This window comes from Mus musculus, chromosome 2, assembly GCF_000001635.26.
Source record: "Mus musculus strain C57BL/6J chromosome 2, GRCm38.p6 C57BL/6J".
NCBI classification, from domain to species: Eukaryota; Metazoa; Chordata; class Mammalia; order Rodentia; family Muridae; genus Mus; species Mus musculus.
In genome coordinates, this window is record NC_000068.7 from 77,053,763 (window position 1) to 77,074,298 (window position 20,536).

General features: G+C 43.0%; 1 protein-coding gene and 1 long non-coding RNA gene across 11 annotated transcripts in view; both read right to left on the reverse strand.

Annotated features, from left to right (window-relative positions):
- Ccdc141 (coiled-coil domain containing 141) overlaps nt 1–20,536 on the reverse strand; it is a 163,868-nt gene that overhangs the window by 43,861 nt on the left and 99,471 nt on the right. For all 10 annotated transcript variants that reach the window (XR_001783148.2, XR_003953673.1, XM_006499911.4 and 7 more), the window contains 3 exons: nt 5,778–5,919; nt 4,131–4,250; nt 815–1,006 (listed from right to left, as the gene is read on the reverse strand). Coding sequence is in view for 8 of the 10 variants with exons in the window: in XM_006499911.4 (XP_006499974.1) it covers nt 815–1,006; nt 4,131–4,250; nt 5,778–5,919 (454 nt within the window). In the remaining 2 variants the exon portion in view is untranslated. The remainder of the gene's footprint in view (nt 1–814; nt 1,007–4,130; nt 4,251–5,777; nt 5,920–20,536) is intronic.
- Gm39862 lies at nt 8,031–16,969 on the reverse strand. Its single transcript, XR_866496.1, has 2 exons — nt 14,520–16,969; nt 8,031–12,096 (listed from the first exon to the last, which is right to left on the reverse strand). It is a non-coding gene; the product is annotated as a predicted gene, 39862 (long non-coding RNA).

Below are 20,536 nucleotides of genomic sequence, written 5' to 3' on the forward strand. Positions count from 1 at the left end.
AGCAAGATGGATTCAAGAATGAGTCAATCCCTCTGTCTTCCTGTTCTCTTCGTTTTGAATGCTCCATATTTTGGTGCTAGAGAGATGGCTCAGCAGCCAAGAGCACACACTGCTCTTACAGAGGATCTGAGTCTGGTGTTCATTACCCACACCAAGCAGCTCACAATCTCCCGTAACCCCAGATCCACAGAGTACTGACAGCCTCCTCTTGCTTCTCTGGGTACCACACTCACATCCACCCCACACTCTTTTTATTTTTTTATTTTTTTATTTTTTTGGTTTTTCGAGACAGGGCATAGCCCTGTATAGCCCTGGCTGTCCTGGAACTCACTTTGTAAACCAGGCTGGCTTCGAACTCAGAAATCCACCTGGCTCTGCCTCCCTAGTGCTGGGATTAAAGGCGTGTGCCACCATGCCCAGCCACCCCACACTCTTACACATAGTTAATTATAATAATAATAATAATAATAATAAATATTTTAAACAAAAGAATCCCATTACTCTACTACTTTTAGTATTTAAAGGGATCTATGGTCTAAACGGTGAATAGTTTCATAATTTCTCTTTTTTTAGGATAGGCATAAGGATGTATAACATGTTATAATAAATTATTTATACATACCTATTTATATTTTTCTAGGTAAGATTACTTACTCTGAAGTTTTGGGTGGTGCCTTGAATTGGGAAGGGTGTATTAAGTAAGTACAAGCACTGGCAGAGACAAACTCTCGCTCGGGTGGAGTTTCTATCCCCATAGAAAGCAGAAAGATGGACAGAGGCCATCCTGCTGAAGCAGGCCAACATCACACCATACCTCCTCGGATGACTTTCGAAATGCCACGTACGTCTGCAGGATCCGTGACCTGCAGCTGATGCTTCGACCAAGCGTGCTTAATTCTTCCTCTAGCCATTTCACTTTAAGAGGAAGCAATGCCACTTCATTGAGTTCAAGTTCATTTTTCTCTGTCATGATTTTTGCAGCTGCTTCTAATGCATGTGCTGTCTCCTATGAAAGCAAAGCACCAGGGGTCAGGAACTGACAGGGGAAATCGTGAACATTCACATTCCATTACCCTTCGGCTTATCCATCTATTACGGATATTAATTGAACTTGTACTGAGAATTTCCTCAATCAAAGAAAGGTGTAACTTTCAGAATTCCAAAAAGGAAGGGAAAAAAGGCACTTGAATCTGAAAGCCATCTCCAGCCCTTCCTTGGCTCTGTCCAAAGCTGAAGACCTTTTGTTCTGGTGCTTAAGGTAGACGCATAATGCCCCGGGGACATAGAGAATCAAGACCCAGTAAGCAGTTTACGGCTCCTGAGATGTGTTGTGCTGGGACTCTGGGCTCCTCGGTCCATGGTAGAACTCTTGAAAGCTCCTAGCAAGCCTAGCTTACAATGCTTGAACTCTCAGCTCCAGCTTTTAGAGCTTCCCTGTCTCTTGGCTTCTCAGACTTTTCTTAGCTACCCTAGGATTCTGCCATTGGTGTTGCTATGCAGGCCTTAGCTCCAGACATCAGGCTCTCAGCTCCCGGGCACCCTCTGACACTCACTCTTCAGTTCTGCTACTTCTTTGCCACTGCTGTTGCCTCTGCCACCAGTGTCGGAAGCCCCAGGGGTCTTACCTGACCATTATACAATTCAGTTCAGCCTGCTCTACCCACGATACAGACCACAAGTAAACTAAGATATCATTCAGGAGAGGAACTTCTTGGGTCCTACTGTTAAAACACAGAGGGATATCATGAAGGAGAGGGACTCCTCAGACAAACAACCTGCTTGCACAGGTAGAGAGGGGACATGGCATGCTGGTGCTTACGTTTTGAATCTCTCTCTCAGTGACAGCCTGGATATGTGAACTTCCCTACTGTCTCAATCACAAGCTCTTTAAAAGCACCACTGACAAGCCTCCTGTAGGTCCAGCCTCTCAAGGTTTGGGTTGAGGCTGAGCCCTACTCTTCCTCCCAATGGGGCTATGACCCACGGGTTGAGATCCCTGGTCTAGAGCAAGGCCCCCAGAAGCTGAAGCCTATGGCCTCAGCCACAGTCCTGATCGCTGTACTCCTTGTACCCAAGTCTAGCTTCTTTAAGGCATCCATGAAGTGCTCAAAGCCAAGATCCCACTATGACAGTTTAGCCAGTAGCCAGTAAGAGGGATTATTAAGCTAACAGCCCCCATTCAAGGTAATGGGATACAAAGAAGAATCTGACAGCTGTCAATCAAAAGCTCAAACTGGCCAGGTTCCCAGCAGCTTAGCTTATTTGTGGGGAAAGTAAACACTAAAAGGTGCTTACAATAAAGACCTGTCATAGCATTAGCATTCTTAATAATATTTAACAGTGCTTAACTCCTAGTTAATTGCCCTTAGGGAGAGCTGGTCTTTCTGATCCCTTTTAATACATTACCTGCATGTCTATTCCAACGGTGTATAAACAAAATTATTATTGCCGGCCATATAAAAGTACAGCATATATAATTATGTGCAGCACATAATGCTTCCTAATTAACTGTGTTACTGGTTCATATATTTGCTATCACTATTTTTATTGTTGGAGGATTCTTCTACACATAGGAGAAATGTACTTTAAGGGAGGAGACCTGCTTGAGCTGGCAGCAGCTTCATACACGGTGTTTACATTTCTCTACGGCATCAAGGAACAATGTCTGGCGACTGCCTACGTCTGTGTTAAGTGCACACTGTGATGCTCACACAACACCAGCCAAATCGTGCAACGGCCCGGTTCTCAGAGTGCATCGTCATCACTGAGTGATACATGACTAAGAGCCACAGAAAGAAATCCCTGCAAAACTTCCCGAGAACAAGGGAGGAATGAAGCAGAATTAAAATGTTTGTGCTCTCACTTGCAGCACAAGGGACATCTTCCCCATTGTGTTAACATGCTTGCCAGGAACCCCACTGACTGCACTGAGCTGCAATTTGCCAGTCCTGCTTCGTGACAACACACTGCAGAAAAACGAGGAGCAAGGGATTTCTCCCCCTGAGTTCTCTCTCATGCTTCTAAATTCTAAACAGAGAATGCCTTCAGACAAGGCTTAGGCATTTTAAATGAAGATGTTTCTAAATCCTATTCTAATAAGGAGGAAAGAAAAAAAAAAAAACCAGTGTGCCTATCCACAGGGAGGGGGCTGTTTTGAGTGAGGGTCTTCTGTGGAAACCAGGAGAAATGGGGTTTTTCTTGCTGATGCAGGTGAGTGGGGTGCGGGGGAGGCACTCACTTTAAAATTCTACAGGGCAGGCAGACAGTGTAGATTTGGAACCTCTAGGGCAGAGGTTCTCAACCTGTGGGGTGCAACCCCCTTGGGGGGTCACCAAACAGATAACTTGCATATAATTTACATTATGATTCATAACAGCAAAATTACAGTTTTATGGTTGGGGGTCACCACCACATGAAGAACTGTGTTAAGGGGCCACAGCCTTAGGAAGTGTGAGAAGCTCCGGCCTGGCAGGAGTCTCTAAATCCAAGGCAGAGCCACACTTGGGGCGGGCACTCAGTGTCTGAATATGGAGGTGAAGCAAGTTTAGATTTGCCTTATTAAAGATTGCAGATGACGCATGTTGTTTCTGGAAATTCTGTGTGATTTTATTGTGAAATTCTTGTAAGAAGTCACAATCTTAGAGGAGTGCTTTCCTGCCTAGTCTGGCACCTCGAAAGTGTTGCTAACACGAGTCTGTTCTCAGGCAGAGAACCAATGCCAGCTAAGAATCTGAAAACTACAGTTGCCTACAGTTGCAATAAATATGCTAATAAATGGACACAAAAAAATACACACAACTTAGACACACATAACAGTGTATGTGATTTTCATGTCATTATCTGTATTAACTTATAATTACAGCTCTTTTTTTTTTTTTTTGGTTTTTCGAGACAGGGTTAGCCCTATATAGCCCTGGCTGTCCTGGAACTCACTTTGTAAACCAGGTTGGCCTCAAACTCAGAAATCCACTTGCCTCTGCCTCCCAAGTGCTGGTATTAAAGGCATCCTCCACTACCGCCCGGCTATAATTGCAGCTCTTAAGGGAGCTGGAACTAAATGCCATATCTTTGGAAATTGTTTTTAAATAATTATTTTCAACATTATGGTCCTAGAAATAACTTTCATTTACCTTGACTTGGATATCCAATTCCAGATATTTATTTAAAATCTTCTCTGATTCAGAAGGGCTGGAAGCAACATCCAATGTGGTAGCAAGAATGGGCCTGATTTCCTGAATTGACATTTCCACCTTAGGGAATAGAGAATATATTGTAGTCTTAAAAATATATACTTATATAAAGGAGTGTACATATAAGGAAATATTGTTCCATACATCACCATTGTATTTTAAATGTATATCATTTTTGTATAAAATAGCTTTAAATTTTGAAGAATTTCATATTTTGATAATGCTGATCTTCATATGATGCCATACTGATAAGCTATAAATATAGTCTTTCACTGACAGCAATGACTACAAGCTATCATCCCTGCATACCCATGAAGAGCTTTTCTATATTGCCCACAGAGGATGATAATATACTTGCTAACATGTTAGCAGAGATGAATTCATCTGTATGTTGAATGAGACCAATTTGCTGGCACAAGTAAGCAAGCATTCCAAACGGAGGTGTTAGACTACCCTACAGACAGTTGTATTTAAAGCTGGGGAGCTCTGGGAAATGCCCTGTCCAGACGATAGTGAAAGCAGGGACCTACTTGAATCATTTCACTGATGAATTGAGGGAATTGTGATTTGATCTTTGGTTCACAAGAACCAGTGACCTAGGTGACCCTGGAAGGGCTTCATTCCACTCGAGTTATTTCCTTCATCCCTTGCTTTCTATAGAATGCACACCCTCCACAGCTAAGTCAGCAATCAGATAAGAAGCAGCCATTGTTTAAATTCCTGGTGTGTCTTCCACAATCACCGAATTAGCTTGACTCTCAAGTGGTCAAGCTGCTCCTGTGATCAAACTCTCTCTGGACCCAGGCAACCAGATACAGCTCACAGTCATGAGCTACCGGGTCAGTAACAGAGGGAACAACCTAACAAGGATGCTGTTTAGTGCCAGATCCTATGAAGTCTGTTAACTCTGCTCCTATATACTCAAGTATATCAGTAGGTTGCATCGAATACAAAGATGACTGAACATTTGAGACCCAGCGTCTACAGCAAGGCTCACTACCACCGTGTCTTCAGCGGATAGATAGCAAAATGTTTCCATAGAAAGCTGCTGATCTTCCTCCCGTGAGTGCTTTTATGTGGATGACTGTGTCTCTTGCACTGGTTCTGTCCAGTCAAAATGATGATGACAACAGATCTTTCCCAGAAACACAACCCCCAAAACTGTTAATATCTAGCTGGCTATCTGAAGTCCTTCTGGTCAATTGTGCCATTATGATGAAAGCTAGCATGTGACTTTGCTCAGAGTCATACAAACCAGCACTCCCCCCTTTTGGGGCATGTCTGATGTGGCTAACACAGAACTATGGAGAGTATGTTTGTATATATGTGTGTGTGTGTATATATATAAATATATGTGTGTGTGTGTGTGTGTGTGTGTATGCACTGGAATGGCAGACAACATTAGACATTTATGATTGGCAACCTGGGGCAGAGGTGAATTACAACTGTTCACCCCATTATAAGTCCTACTATGTAATATAGAGGAAGTCTAAGGAGATGTGCCACACCCTCCCACAGTGCTCACAGTTGGCACACCATCCGTGAACACCAAATAAAAGGTGTATATATATTCTTTTATGAAACTACCTTCCTTAGGTAGTCGTCCACTGATGTTGCTAATTGCTGTCTCTTGCGGGCAAATTCCTCATGCGCTGTACACTGTTCAGTGAGACAATCCACTCGGTTCTGAATGTATCCCATCATCTCGTGGATTCCTGTCACCCGAGAGCTGAATGGAACAAGCCAGTGGTTAGTTCACCTTGACCTTGACTTAGAAGCCCTGACAAGAGGCACCACCTGAAAACAGATCTCTCCTTTCATGGGCAGTCTGAGTTGGTGCAAGCTACTGTTTTCAGATAATAGAAGCTATCACACTGGCACAGCAGGCGGCAAAGCCACAGAGTGTTCCTTTGTTTAAGGTCCGTCAGTCTCGAGGGAACGATGAATGATGGCTTCTGCAGCAGCTCTAATCTTTTCTAAAGGTTTACTTTTTAATATTTCTCAGAGATACTTCCAGAATCTTATGGTAAAAGGCACAGTATGTTTACCAAGTTTCCCTGGGGGCATCATTTAAAAGCTTCATTTATTTCAAGATGCTCTTTGAATAGGAATGTGAATCGGCCAATTAACAAAGCATTTGCTAACCCAATAGGGTAAAATATTTATATATTTTGTTCTCAGTGGTTATGAATGCTCAAGGCTATATCCACTAGATAAATACCTAGTTATCACTAGCAATTAGATATCAAATATGCTTGCCAGTATTTCATCTTCACATCATCATTTTTATAACCTGTGTTGACCTTATGAGATGAAGGTGACATGGAGGCTCATAAAAGGACAAGACTTTCAAACCAGCTTTGAGTTGGACTCCAACTGCTCCCATTGCAGAAATGGTCACAGGTTTCCTAACCATTCCTAAGATTTCACAAAGCAAGAAGTGTAAGGAGAGTGTGGGCGGACTGAACACAGCACCTTGCCTGCTATTTTAGAAATCTAAGTCTTTAATTTCCCCCCTCCATTTTCCTTCAACCACTAGCAAAAGTTAGCATGATAACTCTTTAATTATCCTGGGAGTTATTTTTCTTTCTTTTTTTTTTTTTTATAAAGATCTTGGAGCTAGGTACAGATTTCAAGAATTTAACCTCAAACAATTAATTTATGAGTCAGTAAAAATAAATTAGTAATGAAATGAGGACAAGATCAAAAAAAGACCTAGGGGTATAGCAATGTCCCTAGAATGGTTGTAAAGATGCTTCCAAACAGTCACACTTGGATGTGCCTGGGGTACATCAAGGGTCCCAGACAAGAATAATTGTAAAACATGACATAAAACCACTATGAGAGATATTGTTCCTGGTATACAACATTCCAGGCACATTTAGAACAATTAGTTTTATAGCTCAGTACTTATATTCAGTGAAGAAAATAATAATTAAAAAAAAAAAACCACCAGGAGACTTTTAGAACCAATTCTTACTGACAGAAGCTGTACTAAAAAGGTCTTTAAAGTCCTGTTGTCCTATGAGTACTATGTTCCAAGTTTTCTATAGAATACTGAAATTTAGAATGAGAAAGAGAATGTATCTGTGTAGCACGCTGGGAAAGGCACAGAGGAAAAGGTAACGGCAGGGACTGGTAGACATGGCAAGAGAAGGGACGGTGGTAAGAGTCAGGAAACACCATGGCAATTTGCAAGTTATTGGTAAAACTTGTAATATAAAATTGTAAAAACATCTGTGCCAGCCAAGATGAAGGATGATCACCTTCTACTTCTGAGTCACCCCCACCACCAGCATGCACCCTGCATCCACTACAGTTAGGCATTTGTTTGCTCATCACACTTAGAATCGACACCTCCAAGAAGGAAACTGGAAAACAACTATGAATTTTGAATGGGCTACTCCCTGGGGGACAGCAGTTCACTACTCTTTGGTTCCCAGCCAGCTTTGTGTGCGTTCACATGTGTGTATGTGCGTGTGTGTATGTACATCTGTGTCCATGTGTGTGTGCATGGTTGTGTGTGTGTGCTGTTTGTCTGTGTGCATGTGTATGTACATGTGTGCATGTATGTGCATCTGTGTGCATGTGTGTGTGCATGTTTATATGTATGCATGTATATGTGTGTGCATGTGTATGTGCATGCTTGTGTGTATGTACATTTTTGTGCATGGTTGTGTGTGTTCATGTGTGCACATGTGCGTTTGTATGCATATAGGTGTGCATGTTTGTGTGTATGCATGTGTGTGTATGTGTGTGTTAAAAGGTGTGTACAGGTGTACACACGTGGAGGCTGGAGGTCAACACTGTCTTTCTCAATTGCTCTTCACCCCATTTTAATTTTTTTCCTTTCACTAACTTGCTCAGTCACGGAATAGCAGAAGCAAGATTTTAGCCTGGGTATCTGATCTCACAGTCAATTCTCCACCCTACCCCCAATCTTCTTGCACTTTTTCTGAGTGTGGAACACATGACATAAAGCATAGTGAAGTATTTTTCTCCTGGCGTTCTTTTATTGACTGTTGCTGACTTGCATTCAAATAGATCGGCCTGGTTGGCAAGCTCTTTTGAAATTGGTTGTTTTCTCTAGATAAAAGCTATGCCTGCATGTAGTCTGGAAAATGGCCACTAGAGGGATGTAATACCTTGTTCAAATTGCATGTCTTGAAAGTCCTTCCAGCACAGAGAACACAAAATAAGAAAACAAAACCCAAAACCAAGCATTTCTTCAGTAAAAATATCACCTTCGCAAAACCATAATTTTAATTTTGACAAATCAATGCCAATAAAATAGGATCTGTTTGTTTCTGATTTTGTTTTTCAATCACCTAGGAGATTTATTTGTTTCTTATCAGGCACTTTATCTATTGTGCTATAAATTCTTTAAGGGTAAGGACTGGTGCCCGACTTACTCCTATAATCCTTGTAGCCTTGAGCACATGGTCTTATAATAACGGAAGGTTAATACATTTCTTAAAAAGTTCGAGACAGAGTCTCAGCTCTCAGAGCCTGACCTCAATCTTTCCATGTAGCCTGGGGACCTTGAACTCTTAATCCTTCTCTGTCTATCTCCTGAGTTCTGGGATTACCGGCACACACTGCCACTGATGGTTTATAGGGTGCTGGAGAGTATACTTTCTAGGCAAGCACTCTACCACCTGAACTACATCTCTAGACCAATTAATGTCATTTTAAAGATCAATAAAATAGAATCTGATCAACATTTACGGAAAAAAAAGAACACATAAACTTAAGGAGTGAGAAAAATACGTGTTGAGTAGTCATAATAAAAATGTCAAGATCTGCACACTGGTACAATAGTGACATAATGATTATGTTAGCAACCAACCACTTTCTGATTGGGGAGGTCATAGAGTCTAGAGGGAGAACCTAACTGTTTAAAGAACATGGTGTCAAACTACATTCCAAATACTTACATACTATGTTTAAACCCATAGACTAGTGCTGCTCAGAGACTCTTCCTTTTGTAGTGGGCAGTAATTCATGTAAAAATTCATAAGTGCTCAAAGTACAAAGAATAAGCAACTGTGGAGAGAGTTGGTGGGACACCAGCCCGTCCGGCTCAAAGGACATAGATGGGGTATAGAGAAGGTAAGAGGCAGAGGGTGGAGAGGGGTGCTGTAAAGCAGGTCTTTAGGGCCCGACATAGCTGTTGCACTCATAAACTCTATGTAGCTGTCTTTACCTGCATACAACCTACATAAGAATCCCTGATACTATTAATGATATTCTTATGCTTGCAGACAGGAATCTAGCATGGCTGTCTTTTGAGAGGTTCCACCCAGCAGCCGACTCAGACAGATGCAGAGACCCACAGGCAAACATTGAATGGAGCTTGGTGACCCTTATGGAGGAGTTGGGGGAAGGGGATAGGAACGCCATAGGAAGATCAACAGAGTCAACTAACCTGGACCCTTGGAGGATCTTGGCGACTGAACCACGAACCAAGAGCCTACACAGGCTGGACCTAGGCCTCCCCACACATATGTAGCAGATGTACTGCTCGGCCTCCATGTGGGTCCCAAACTGGAGCGGGGGCTATCCCAAAAGCTGTTGCCTGTTTGTGGGATATGTTCTTCTATCTGGGCTGCCTCGTCTGGCCTCAGGGAGAATGGGCCTAGCCTCACAGAGACTTGAGGTGCTGGGGTGTGGGGATACCCATGGGGTCTCTACCGTCTCAGAGAAGAATGGGGAGGGATTATGGAAGTGGGGACCAGTAAGGGTGGGCAGCAATTGGGATGTAAAGCGAATAAATAAATAGGGGGGAAAAGATTTGGTCATCACCATTTCTTCATGCAAGGAATAGATAGAGGCCTTATGAGGTCTCACCTCCCACTGAGGGATTATGGGTAGTTATGGGGTTCTGGGGAAGGTATATCATTTCTTCAGTGGTACAACCTTTGATAAGTGGCCCATGGTTTCAGTAACAATTCCCTACTAATGCTCAAGCAAGCAACCATAATTATATTCATCAGGTCACAAAAAAATATCAAATAGGAGAGAGCCTCATGGGGGAAAAGGAGTTTCAGTTAGGGAGTAAGGAAGGGGAGAGACAGTAAAGAGAGCAAAAATGACCAAAATTCAATATACAACACATGAAATTCTCAAAAAAAACCAAACTTTTTTTTAATAAAGGAAAAAAATAAGATATTCTGAAATCAGAATTTCTTAATTTTTCACAGTAACAGTATCCCGTCACCTGTGGATAAATGGCTGCCCTTTAGATCACTTGCAGACATTTTAGGCCATCAGGGATGCCTGGTTTCTTCTTCTGTGTGCTGGCACTTGCAGCTGGGTTTAAGAAATCTTAACACAAATCGTTTGGTTCAATGTGCACATCTCTCCTCTAATGAAGCTTTATGAGGACACTCTGAGTCACCTTGCTCCCATGAGAATTACTATCCCCTCTGCCCCACTCCTGTCTGCACCACAGATTCATTCCTTGGGTGGAGAAATTGCCAACCACCCTGCTTACCCAAGCCTTTCTCTCTGTCCTCAAAAGATTGCCTCCCTCTTATTGGATGCTAATCTCTTCCATTTCTCATTCCCAGCAGGATTGTAATGATAGTACCTGGCCTGTTCCTAATCCCAGGGCTCTCCGTGACCCTGTACCCCTGCATTTTCCTTTCCGAGACCTTGATCTGTAGATTACAAGCAGCCCAGATGCCAGCATTTTTCATTTAGAACCTTCCATGCTGGTTCCAGACTCTTACAAACCCTTAAAGCACAGATAGCATACATACTGGCAATGTTCTCCAGCGCCTTAATAGTAAATGACTTGAACAAAGGATAAACTATGATTCCCCAATTTTCTAGCCATTCTCACACGAGTTGAAGACAAATGAAAAGAATTTTATCGTTCACAAGGAACAAGTGCGATTACAGTACAGCCGCACTCAACTAATGGTGGAACGCGGATGGATGGTGACTTAAAAGAAACCTGATTGAAGCCAACCACGGTGCCCCGTAACTGAGTTCCCACTCGAAAGCACACTGCCTGTGTGTGTCTGCTGGAGAAGAGAAAAGGATGGCCAGTGGGTCTGTGACCCTGGACTGCACTGGAAACATTGATTGACCTTTGGGCTTTCTCCCTGAGAAAGGATTTCTTGGTGCCTGTCAGCAGGGTGAGCATGAGGCCTGTCAGATTATTCCTGATGCTGACTTTGGCAGTCCAGTATCCCAGATGTTCAGATGCGTCAGATTGAGAAGTCTTCTTCAGACATGTGTTAGAAGCTCCACCATGGGGGGCATTTAATCCTGTATTCATTAAGTCAACTGAAGGGAAGGAGGCGATAAATGTTTTTTTTTTTCCTTCAAAAAGGAAAGACATATTGACTTTTTGCTTCCCAAATAGACTGTTCTGTTTACTGTAGGGAAGCAGTCACCCTATCTTTGCATCTGTCGCAAGCAGGGGCTGGGGGAGGGGAGCAAATCCCAAAGTTAATGCCTTCTAATGATTCACGCTAGAGCATGGCACGTTGCTTTCAACCCTTTCATAAATTACTATTGGCAGCCCATCTGGATTAGGAGCTCAACCAGATGGTGAACACTTGACAGCTTACTCTGTCTCCGCAGAAGGGATCAGCTGACCAGAATTTTCTTCTGTTTATGGCAAATGACACTTGGAAGGTGGGGGAGGGGAGAGATGCTCCTATCTTTAGCTTGCTGCTCCTTTTAACAGAGACCGGAACCGTGTCCTTGCTTGTTTGTGACTGTCTTCATTTTGGAGGAGACAAACACTGTATCTCCTTTTCAGCTTTGCTTTGAAAAAGTGCTGTTAAAAGTATGCTTGCTTTTGCTGATTTGTTATATATTTCCGATACTTTCCACAAACCACAGAATACATGTATGTGCACACATTTTGTAGATATATAATCATAAATGCCTAGAAAATAAGAAAGAAGTAAGTGAAGCTAAAGTCACAGATTTCTGAGGTTTGACGCTAATGGATGAAGGATTGATTCATCATTATAAAACTGTGAGGATCAACATATGTGTCCCGTGAGACTAATGTAATAATTGGGATTTTACATGAACTCAGACATGGAGTTCTGTTGGCTTTTAAAAAGCCAACAGAAAAACACTGTAGCCAACAGCCAATCGACCCTGATCTGATTCCAGAAGCCGAGTCTGGACTGGAGGTGCTGAGAATCCCAGAAGCAAATAAGGAGAGAGCAAAATAGCCAAATGCCAAAGAACCAATCCCATTCCAGCAGGTGAAAGTGTAACCATTTTCCAGATGAGCAAGGCAAGGTAAGGCAAGGCAAGGCAAGGCAAGGCAAGGCAAGGCAAGGCAAGGCAAGGCAAGGCAAAGTGAAGACCCTCAGCCAGCAGCACAGAAATCCATCTTAGCTCAAATGAAGGAAGCAACCTGAAGGAAAACACACCCAAAGCCAAGAGAGGCAAAGGGAAAACCATCCCTCAAAATGGCAGAGCAAGAGACCCAGTAACACACAAGCCCCCATACATACATGAAGAGCTGTTGGCGGCAGTCAGTGGCTTCTGAGAGGGAGGATATGGTTTCCTCAGGGGTAAGCCCCTGGGTGGGTTATCCCCGTCCCAAGTGGTCAGCCACTTGTACTGTGTACATATGTGAAGATGTGGCATGTGAACATGCATGTGAACAAAACTGAATGGAGTCACTAGGTTGGTTGTTTATATGTATGAATGTCTGTCTATTTGTATGTGTACATATATGTGTACATGTATGTATATATACATGTAACAATATTAATTATAGAAGAAGAGGTCATGAACTTAAAAAGCAGTGGTGGAGAGCAAGGAACATGGGGTTGACTTGATGTAGATAAAGCACTCACACAAGAAATTCTTAAAAAAAAAATTAAAGGAAAAAACAACAAAAAATACTCAGAAACAAAACAGATTATGATCCAAAAAATAATTAAATAGAAATACCATTTATGGGAATATCAGTTACTAACATTCAGAAAGATCAATGGGTAGAAACAAAGGTGAATGTAAGAAGAGAGAAAGGCAGCCAGAGGGAACCATGAAGGGCAGTCTGCCAGACAGACTGACAGACTCCCACAACCTTTTGACAGAAAGTACAAAAGAGAGAAACAGGAATCATATGATGGCAATATTCAAAAGGATGAAGCCTGAAATTCCTTATGCGATAGGTTTTGACAAAACGGCACAGCAAGAGATAGAAGGGTAAGTTTACATATTTGAGATCGTTTGGAACATATATAGCTATACTGTTATGTATCTCCTTCTAATATGTTTCCCTTTTATATTTCTCTTACCCCCAGCACATAGTGTTAGGCCACACATTCAATTCAGGGTCTGTGTTTACCTACTTACAACTCTATAATTACACAGCCTTCACAAAATTCACTTCCATGTTGTCCCATGACATGCCTGCCCTTAAACTGGCCAAACATTTTTCTATTTAAGGGAAATGCAGGGGTTATCTTCAGGTTGGCATTACTCTGACCAGTAGCAGTATGTTGAAGACCCCACTCATAAGCGCTTCTATATGCATCCTCTCCTTGAAAGGTCAGAAACCTTGCCCTGCATTGTTGAGGGGTTCTCTTAGCTCAGGAGGTTTAGGAAGAAAGGATAGACAAGAGGATCCCCTGAGCTAGGAGAACCCCTCAATCATGCAGGGCAAGGTTTCTGACCTTTCAAGGTAGCCTCCCTCGGCTGGCTCTGCTCTTCCCCAGCTATTTACCCACAACAGGATTCAGGCAACTTCACCACATCATCATTGTCATCAACATTATCCATCATCCATCATCATCATCACAAAGTAAATTTGCATTAGAATGACTAACTTGTAGATATTTTGTGAAAAATAAACTGATAGATACTCTTTTAATGTAGTCTAAGCTTTGATACATTCTATACTAGGAGCTTTAGGACAAACAGAAAAAAAGCAGCCATCAGCCTTAACGGTGTTTGTTAAGTGGTAGCAGGTTGAGATGGCAATGCTGCCGTTTACTCAACTGCTTATTATAGACACAAAGATATCTGAACAGCAGCTAAGTTCAAACTCTCCTAAGAACTCAACTTTGTAATTTCCCAAATTTCAGTATCTGACACTCACCACCTAAATATATCATCAGACTCCATTAAAGTTAGCTTTTGTGTGTGGAGGGGGTGGGAGGGGGGGAAGGAAATGCATGCAATCACAAACAAATCTGCTAGGCAAGAGAAAATGTTGCTCCCCCCCCCCTGTGGAGGGCTTGCATTGCCTTTGTTTTCCATTTAAGGTTAAAACAATACATTTCACTATGGTGTGGCTTTTCTCTGATGTCATGCCTGCTCCTGAATAGTTCAAGTTACCTCTGATAAAAGTATCCAGAAAGGAAGATGAGCATTTTTCCTTTAACTCTCTAGACAATATCTTCTTGTGATGAAGGTGATACAGGACAACAGAAAGGACTAAGGGATGATCCAGAGTAGCAGAGTCAGAAGGGAACAAAAGGGATGGCTGTGAGAAGCGGGGAGGGATACAAAGTATTATGTAGTAGCTGGTCTTCTGTCTTCTCTGCTGAAGGTGCATTCTCTTCCCTGCAGTTCCCTCCATTCTACTAACGTCACTCTGCCTACTATGTTCTCAATTCAGAGTTATGGCTCCCTTCTGAAGCCATAACTAGGCACCACAGCCTCTGACCACATGGGTCCTGTTTTCTAGAGCACACGTATGCAGTGTGTACCTTCTTGACTGGATGCCAGTAGGTCCTTATAATTCTGAGACACGTTTATGTATCTTTGTCTAGCCTTGAGGTCACAGCCATTTTCTGCATTTAAAACAAACCAAAGAAAAGTACAGAAAAAATGGAGCCCCAGTTAAAGCTAGACAGAGATGAAATTCTCCATGAGCATGCTAGAATGAAAGAGAATCCATGGCGATGAAGCAACCAGGCTCCTTGTGACCAATGGAAGCTGAATGACAAGAGGAGAGAGACCAATAGTTAGCAATCTAGTGGAATGATTCAGACAAGCAACCCAGTCCTTTGCTGCTATGGGACACATGGCGCAGCAAGTTGTCAGACCTCTCTGTACCCCAAATTCTATTCTGCAAAACAGGGACAATGATGGATCAGGTACATGCTGGAATGTGATCGTTAAATCCATCAAGTGCTACATAAAGGATAGGGTTTTCTGTGGTGGCTAATGGGCTTGTCAACATAGTTCCCTCAACTCTTGCCATGTTCTATACTCTCCCCTCCTCCTGTCTACTTCTCCTTCAGTGGCACTGTCCTTTCTGATGCAACGCTGCTGCTCTTTATCAGGTCCACCTACCTCTCAGGGATTTGCACGGGTGCTGGTCTCGGCCAGTCCTTCCTTGACCCCAGAGCCTGAAACAGTCCCTGCCATACAGTTGCTTATCTCACTTACAGATTGACTTGCTGGTTGGCTCTTCCCACCAGAATGCAAACAATATGAGGACAAGTGGTATTAGATGCTTGGGAACACCTGCTTTACAAAACATTGAACGTGGCATTGGAATGAAGAAATGAATGAATGAGCTAAATTCTGCCCAAGGTTTGTTATCACCTGTAGTAACAACGAAGGTGTCGGTAGCCAATATAAATAAAAACTGAGGGGGTGGGGTGGGGAGAAGCATAATCTTAATTAACTCAGTTTTCTTCCAACTCTAGAAAGTAGAAATTTTTAAAAAAACTTATATGAAAAAAGTCACATGCATTGGATCAAGGCAGATGACACTTAAAGTTATTATACAGAAGCAAAATATCCAGCTAAGGTGTTACTAACACATTTAACTTCACCATGATAAGAGAGAGTGAAACGTGATACCATCTTTCATGCAGGGATAGAAACTGAGCTAATAGATGCTCGCATATAACTCCTAAGTGGATGTTAACAGACAAGAAAGGCAAATGAATAGTTCATGAGGTAGCCTGGCCCTGCTGTGTGTTTTATATTTTAAGCTCTGAAGCGGGAGCTGCACTTAGAGAAAGAGACAGAGATCCCTTGCTCCGAGCCATCGCTGTCACCTAAGCTTCAGACCGAGCACTTCCAACTACCCCAGCTTCCTGTGGTGTAATTTCAAACACTGTGTGCTAGCAGGCCACCTTTCCTTAAGAATGATGCCAATCATAGCTTAGGAGTAGGTAAGGGGGACCAGAAGCCGAGGGCTCTCAGCCTTGCTGTGAATCTAAGCTCGGCTGTTATCATATTCTATTATAAATAACTTGTGTCATAGCTGCATGCAAAGCAACACACACAAAAAATCATAATGCAGTGTCGCTTAGCCATATGACAGATGTTTCCATCTAAAAAGATTAAAAAAAAACACTCAATGATCCAGAATTATCATTAGAATGCAGGTTAGATTTAGCAGAATCAGACAAATATGGGCATTACCACTGTGCATCCTGTGAGGCTGCTTGGTTCAAACACATTCGATTCCAGGATACGAAATCAGTGAGTCTGTCCCTAGGATGGGATTCTTTACAGAGCAGCAATGAAATACAGCTCAGATGTATCCAAGATATCTCAGATAAATATTGACAGGTTCAAGTGAAGCTCAGAAGAAATGGCTAACTGGGTGCCTATTGGGATACCAGTGTGCCTGCTGGCCTCAGGGCACACTCAGTACATTTGGCTCCTCCCACTTCTTCTCACCCTGCTCTCTACCCTAAACATCTGTGCCTCATGGCCCTCCCTTCCCCAGCGTCTGGTCCTATAGAAGCCTATCATTTCACCCATGTGCTCTCTTGCTCCTCTCTCCTCTCCATCTTCTTGGTTCCCTCTTCTCTTCTCTTCTCTTCTCTTCTCTTCTCTTCTCTTCTCTTCTCTTCTCTTCTCTTCTCTTCTCTTCTCTTCTCTTCTCTTCTCTTCTCTTCTCTCCTCCTCCTCCTCCTCCTCCTCCTCCTCCTTCTTCCTCTCTCTCTCTCTCTCTCTCTCTCTCTCTCTCTCTCTCTCTCTCTCTCTCTCTCTCTCTCTCCTCTCATGCCTGGTTCAATTTACTGATCCTGTTTAGTCTACTGCTTTTTCTCCCTGCTGTGCACTCTTCTGGATGCCTGTGGCTGTAGTCTCCCTCTCCCTCAAATCTACAACAGAAACCTCCCCAGCCTTACCTTGGAGCAGTCATTTCCTCATTTCATCCAAATGTAAAACTTCTGAGGGTTTTGTTGGTTGGTTTGTTTGTTTGTTTTCTATCATAAACAGTAAAAAGTTAAATAACAGGGACTCTGAAATTTCTACCTGCTGATATTCCAATTCTAAATTCTGCCTTTGATACCTGACAAGAAATACTTACCATCTGAAACTCAACACCAACCTTCCTGTCTAATTTAAGTGCATGTCACTATTGTAGTCACCCTGCTGCAGTTATTTGGAATGGCCATGTGGCTCTTAGTATTTTGCTCTGAAATCCCTTTGTACAGATTTTTTAAACTAAAGTAATTACATATTGGGTGTTTTCTATGTGCAAGGAATGGTGTTGTGTTATTCAATGAAAAATACTAGATGGGAACTTCCATTTTACAGAGGAGGAAAGGGACTCAAAGAGTTAACTTTAAAAGCCACACCATTATCCGGGCACTCCCAATGCACACAGCCCAACTCCTTGAAGTGGGCTTTGAGAAGGCTTAGGATCCTGATCCATGCCATTTTGGAAGCATCTGCTAACAGCACTTTGTGACCTGGTATGGCTGTATGGCTGGTTCATGTAGACATTTTGCATGTTCAAATGTCTGTCTGTTGTCCTTGCTATGACTCTAAACTCTACCTTCACTCCAGAGTGGCTGTGGCTGGTAAATTCCTTCTTGGAAAACTTCTTTCCTTTTCTGGGAACCCAGGTGTGTGGAGATGAATCAGATGGAGAAGGGGATGGAAGTCCCAGGTGGAATGTATGGAACTGACGTCAATAGCCATGCTGTCCTCTGGTTTGCAACCGAGATTTGGTTTCTAATGGGCTCCTATTTTGCATCCACTTTCTGAGTCCAAACAGTGCTTTGCCGAAAGACAATTTCTTTTTACCTTCAGTCCCTCCTTCGAAATGAAGGTGACACTGATCCAAAAGTTGCCACTTCTCAGGGTAAGACAGGATCTTGGTACTGTTATGAAGCAAGCTTATACGTCTGAGATGCTGACAGAAACATACTCTAGTTCTCTTTAAAATCAAGCCAGATTGCTGTTAATTTAATTTTCTTTCAATGGTTCTAATTACCAGGTTTTTCTATTAGACCCAAATTATTTTCTGAAAAGAGAAAAACAATAGATTCCTCTTTGGAAAATGGGGGAAATATAAAAATCAAGACTAGGAAGAACGAGGGAGACAGAAAAATTGAAGTGGATGAGTAAAAAAAAATTGCAAGCCATACTAAAAACAAAAGGGGAGGAGGGAGAAGAAGAGGGGGAGGAGGGAGATGAAGTAAAAGCACATCAATAAAGAAATTAGGTATCAAAATTAAAGTGTTTCAGACCAGAGCAAACCAGATATAAAGTTTACCAGTGAAAACCTTTCTGACTCTAGGAATGAAGCATCAACCTGAACCAGAAAACTCAGTGTCTGAGTAAGAAGCGGGAGTTAAACTTGCCACCGGCTCTCAAGTGCCTGGGAAAAGACAAATGTGTGACCCAGAGAAGGGAAGCAAAACCCCAAGCACAGGGCTGGTGCCAGCTTCCCGACTGTGGGAAGTTTCTAGATCCGAGCTCAGAGAAGTGAGATCCAAGAGCCCAGAGCTCTTGCTGAATTAACCATCAACCAAAGAGCAGGCATGGATCAGACCTAGCCCATCCCCACAAGCCCGACACAAGCACACATATGTAGCCGCTGTACAGCTCAGTCTTCATGTGGGTCCTGCAACAACTGGAGCAGGGGCTGTCCCTGAATTTGTTGCCTGCCTGTAAAGGCTCAATGTGCTGTGGGGTTGGACAGATATACTGGGGTGCGGGGGGGGGGAGGGGGTATCCTCCTTCTCAGAGGAGAAAGGGAGGGGAAAATGTGGGGAGCTTTGAGAGGGGGGAGACTGGGAGGAGCAGGGGCTGCTATTTCGATGTAAAGTGAATGAATGAATGAATGAATGAATGAATGAATTAATTAATTAATTAAAAAGAAGTCAAGATCAGTCTTTGGAGAAGCTCAACACCTAGGACTGGTGGAATGGAATACCAGGCAGGAAGGGATAACCCAAAGCAGAACTCCAGAGGTCAGGAGAGGGGGATCTTTGGCTGCATTTTCAGTTGTTCACACCTGAGGAATCTTCCCAAAGCCAGAAAGAATAGCACAACCAAAATAGTAGCCTGACCAAGAAAGTAATACTGGCCCAGACTGTGAGACCCAATGATAATGGCAGGTTTCAGCCCTTACTCTAGTCATCATATGACCACACAAACATACCAGTGCCTCTTGTATCTTACAGTCTTCTGCATGACTCAAGACATTTACAAGGACTAGACATGGATCACAAGGGGAAATAAAGCAAGCAGTGGCTGCAGGCACACTTGGGCCCAGATGCTGCGTGTCTGGGCTCTAGTCTAATGGAAAGTAGCCTTACCTGGATCTGGCCCAACCCCTGACCCAAGACAAGCACCTACAGTTGTCTTTGGTAGTTATGCCCCTGTGGAAAAATGGTTTGCCCTTGTCATGGCTTCCAGTTTTTGGCTCTTGCTGGGAGACCTCGGATTAACTCTAATCTCAGTTTTGCACGTTCCCATAGCAACCACTTAATCCCCAAATCCAATGCCTCTGTCCAGGTCAGACTGTTTTCTGGAAAGAAAATTCCCATGCCTAGGCTTCCACGTTTGCTATCTGGAAGAACAGACCAGGAAGCTAAAGGGAAACGAAACCATGTTTTACCACACCCTACCTGCTTCATTCCTCAAATTGTGTTCTGGAGTTTCAAGGATATGGCAGCTAGGGAAAAGGAGAGCTGGGGTCTCACCTCTCTGGACAAATCTATTTCATCTCTTCATGTTCAAAGGGAAGTGCTGCCTTCATTCCTTCCTGCCTGATACCTGCTCCAAGAACTATGCCACCTTCCTGTCTTCAAATCCCCACACTTTCCAAGTGCGTTCTTTCTCTTTTCCGATGCCCCTTTCTGCCCTCAGGAGCAGTCAGTTCTCAGCTCACCCTCAGGCACGCACTGAGCATGCTCACTGAAGTGCTCCTCCTGGCAGAGTGCCCAGGAGCATGGAAACTGGAGCCTGTGCCTTGGATTCTGATGCTGCCTCTGCCACAAACTGGCTGTGTGGTCCTGTGTGTGAGTTACTTAAAACCCTGTACCACAGTGACCTTGTCTGTGGAAGGAAAACACTCTTAGTGTTTCGTAGGGTCACTCTGTGGATTAAATGAGATGATGTCCCTAAAGCCCCTTGGCATGATG